General features: G+C 38.0%; 1 protein-coding gene across 1 annotated transcript in view; it reads right to left on the bottom strand.

The window, feature by feature from the left end:
* The window catches only part of LOC108693139 (platelet endothelial cell adhesion molecule-like), a 154,368-nt gene extending 150,305 nt beyond the window's left edge, over positions 1-4,063 (bottom strand). Inside the window, exon 1 of the mRNA XM_018201899.1 lies at positions 3,282-4,063. Within this exon, the coding sequence (XP_018057388.1) occupies positions 3,282-3,336 (55 nt within the window). The 5' untranslated portion in view covers positions 3,337-4,063. The remainder of the gene's footprint in view (positions 1-3,281) is intronic.
* Between the last annotated feature and the right edge of the window lie 426 nt (positions 4,064-4,489).

The raw sequence follows: 4,489 nt of genomic DNA, 5'->3' as shown, positions 1-4,489 counted from the left end.
TCTCTCTCTCTCTCTCTCTCTCTCTCTCTCTCTCTCTCTCTCTCTCTCTCTCTCTCTCTCTCTCCCTTTCTCTGTCTTTACGGCAAGAACTTATTCTTCTTTAACAGCAAAACGTCTGAATTATCGGTGCGAATTCGTCGTGATAACGTTCCTGGGCATGAATAAAAGATGTACGATAAAAGCGTAAGAAAATCTTTCGTGAACATCATCAAAAAAAATAACTTCAAAATATAGAAACATACTTTTATAACTTATTAAAGTACGCACAAATCATACACATAACAAACAAACACATGTTCATTACTGACTTCAAATTAAAATTTCTTTCGCATAGCAATATAATTTTCTATTTTTTTATCTTATAAGTATTAATATTACAAAAGATTTAATTTAAGAAAAAAGGAAGAAAATTTGTGAAGCTATTTCTTTGCATACAGAATATGACCCTTTATGAGAAAAGTAATCCCAAAATATGATAATTGCGCAAGTTTTCTTTAGAAACTCATAGCACTAATCTTTGTAATTGAAACAATTTCGCACGCAAAATGCACTATAAATGCAATACGATATGAAAATAAAAAGTAAATATCTTTATTGCTAAAAGACTAGCACATGTAAACAGGATTGCTAATGGAAAAACTTCAAAAAACAATCGATTCAAACTTCATGCTATCAATTTGTTCTACCATTATTTCGTGTCAGTTAACATGTGACTGTTATTTTGAGGTATAAACAATATACCGTAATTGTAGCAAATTTATATTTTGGTAAACAAAAAAAATAGCTTTGTAGATCACAGAGTGAAAAGATCAACTCTTTTTCCCAAGTTGCTCTAATTGGCATGTCCTTTTGGAAGATAAAATCGTTGTTTTTGGGGATAGAACTTCGCTCACACGTAAATTTAAATTATCTTGTTGTTATAAACGTGATTATCTTGTGATTCGTGATTATCTTGTTGTTATAAACGAACAAGCGTGATTTTTTTTCAAAATATGGAACACAATAACATATTAAATCTAATGCACCTTTGTAATCCTATTACAACGTTGTCACAAATTCTTCCTCCTCTAAAATTCCATAACTTTTCCCTGATTTTCGGACAAAATTTTGCGATTTTCCTTAACTTTTAATAATTGTTATTTTCAGTAATATTTTAAAATTATATTTTCGTGTTGTTTGAAAACAGTTAAATGATGATTTGTTGAAAGATCAATTTAATATTACTATTAATGCTGCTAACGCTGCTTGTATTTTTAATTATTAAGTTGATAATATTTAAAAACTGGTAGGTAATGTATATCGAATTTTTAAATTCTTTAAAGTCAAGAATTTTAATTTTCTAGAAAATTTTCTGATTTTTCGCTGATTTTCCGGACCATTTTCAATTTCTCTGACACAATTCCCTGATTTCAGTTCTACGACATACTGCATTCACGCGATGAAAGACGCGAATTCGTTATAATAATTATCTCCATCACGATTTGTTATCCGAATCATTTTCCTACTCGCCGACAACGGAAAATATTGTGAAAGAAATGTATAAAAAAATGTGTTATTCGCAGAATGAGTCGTCATCGTCGACTACGTTTTCGCGCGTGGTTCAGTCACGGAGTTGTCTTTGCCTCTGACGTCGTGCGGCGCGATGAGCGTTGAAACGCGACGATGTAACCAGCGGGGGAGCTATTTTACGAAGGGAACTTTTACACATGCATTATGGGGTGACAATTGTCACCTCGTTTTTCAATTCTAACCAGCCATGAGTCTAAAAGCGCGAAGCACCGCGACTTTTTGGCGAGCTGCCGCCCTGAAAGGGAAAAAGAAAGTATTTATTATGTCCTCATGACAATGAACATTTTTGTACAGAGGAAATGCAGTTTTATAACGGACTTTAATAATGTTTCTTCGCGATTTCTAAAGCAATTTTTTTTCTTTGAAAAGTGCTATTTTATAACATATTCCTTTAACATGGTCGTCAGTTTTATTGACGAAATTCGATGAATTCCTATCAATTCCTAATATATTTCATTTCACATCAGCTCTTTTGATATCATTAAAATTGACTAGAATAAAATTTTTGATAATCCCACTTCACAGAAATATACCGAGAGGGTGTGACAGAAAGCTCTTATTGTTTTGCGAAATTATATGTATATTGCAGATTATAAAATGATTTAAATATGTTATAATTCACGATATCCATCGAAGATACAATATATGTAATTAGGAGACTTTGAAAATTACATTTATTCTCTTTATTTAAACATTACGGAATATATTTCGTTGCGCGGTTACGCGAAAGCAAGTTTCTTACGCAATCTTTTATCGGCTGTGTTCAGTAGAAAAAGCAACCGTTTTAAAATTCTTCAATATCCGTTTCTACCAATACAGATTAACTTTAATCTCAATTCAACTTGCTTTTCATCTTTTTGCAATTCTCAAAATTAAACAAAGATAAAGAATTAGTTGAAAGAGAATAAAATTAATCTACATTGGTAAAAATGAGCATAAATGTTGGTTTATACATTTATTATAAATCCAGTGAGAAACAGAGCTAGATCAATCATTAAACAATTTTGCAACAGTCGCAAAGCTGTTTTTTCTGCTAAGTACAGCCAATCATATCCGGGAACGTGTATCACTAGACGACGAAACTTTACATCGATAATTTAGATGTTTTGATTTTCGCACTAAAGAAGGACGCAAATTCTTGTTGTAAGTAAAAAAAAAAAAAGAGTTTATCTCAGAGAGAGATCTGATTCCACCAATGAAGATTAATTTTAATTTCGGTTTTCTCTTTATCTTTTTCTAATTCTAAGAATCAGAATTAGAATTTTCTAATTCTAGAATCCTAAAAATTTTTTATTTCAAAATGAGAATTTTCTAATTCTTACAATTATAAAATTTTCCAATTCTAGGAATTAGAAAAAGATAAACCGAGCAAATTAAACCGAGATTAAAATTAATCTTACATTGGTGGAATCAGATCTCTCTCTGAGATAAACTTTTTTTTTTTTTACTTACAACAAGAATTTGCGTCCTTCTTTAGTGCGAAAATCAAAACATCTAAATTATCGATGTAAAGCCTTAATGAATAGCTCAATTTCAAGCATTTAATTAAGGGGGTTATCGCACACGACGTATACACGTACACCACACACATACACATATACACACAAACACCTCCGTACGTATAAGAAAGGTAAAAGATACGAGGGACAAATTGTTTTTCAATATCCTGAATGTTCTTCAATATCTCGTTCCAATACAGGCAGGTCACTTACCTGCTATCGCCAGGAGAGCGACGGCCGCTTCTAGCCACAGGTGGCAAGTCTTCATCTCGACGGCGTGTACGGAAGCTTCAGCGGTCCCTCGGTGACCAAACCACTCGCGGACTCGCGGTTCACAGACACACTGACGATCCACCACTCACGCCGGCAGTTAGGTCGCGTGAACGCAACTAGGTGAAATTACCCGGCACTACATTTGCTCGCTGTCGCACACGGCACGCTCTTTTCTCCTTTTTCTCTCGTTGATTCGTACCACTCGCTCGCACCTGAATGACGTCTTCGACGCTACCACCCGTCTCGCGCGTTCCAGCCGGACTGACGCCGTTGATGCGCGTCGAGGTATCGAGGATTCACCGTCCGAAAGACTCGCGTCAAACTTCACTCCGAACGGTCCCTTCACTCTTTCGCGATGATTGATACTGGAAATTCAAATCACGTCAGATTTATCCCTTCGCGCGCGCCGCGTGCTTCCGAAACTTTCTCCCGTAGTGTGACTCTTTTACTTTTATTTTTTTATTTTTTTTTCTTCGTCCTCACGCACGTCGATCACGACACGTCGGCGATCGACGACAGATTCCGTCGGTGTGCGTTATCGATCACCGTGTGTGCTGATGAAACGCAGCACAAGCACGAACCAAAGATTTTAAGCACTGTTGACAGGGTAATTGCACGTATATCTGCACTGGATTGCAACGGACGAGACTGAGCGTCGCCGCGCGAAGCAGTTCTGTCGCGAGTCGCGCCTGCGCGACCGCCCTTTTATCCCCACCATCGGCGCGCCGACGATCTCGCAGCTTCCACTTCCTCTCCCGCCCTTCCTGCAGGGAAGTGAGCTCTTCGCTCCTTCGCGCTCTTCTCTGCGTCTCGCGTGGGTTTATCCCGTTTCCACCGGGAAGCCGCGCGCGATCTCGTTTTCTCTCGTCTTCCCTCCCGACGCTCGCTTCTCCAACGGCCCGCACACCTCGCGACCGGGCCACGCACACACGCGGACAGGTCTCTCCCCTTCTCCCCCTTCCCCTCCTTTCGGAAAACCCGCGATTTTATTCCGCACCTCCTTCCGCACGCGGTGGGGACGGCCGCCTGCCCCGAGACCTGCGGATTCAATTTGTCAGCCGAAAGTTGTTTTTTTTTTTCCATTGAATGAATACGGTTTGTTACGCGTATCATTATTCGACTAGCATTAAGGACATTGTTGGCCGTTG

Source organism: Atta colombica, unplaced genomic scaffold (genome assembly GCF_001594045.1).
Source record: "Atta colombica isolate Treedump-2 unplaced genomic scaffold, Acol1.0 scaffold107, whole genome shotgun sequence".
Taxonomy (NCBI): domain Eukaryota; kingdom Metazoa; phylum Arthropoda; class Insecta; order Hymenoptera; family Formicidae; genus Atta; species Atta colombica.
Note: the sequence above shows the minus strand (reverse complement) of the source record. Positions and strands in the feature narration are given on the sequence as shown.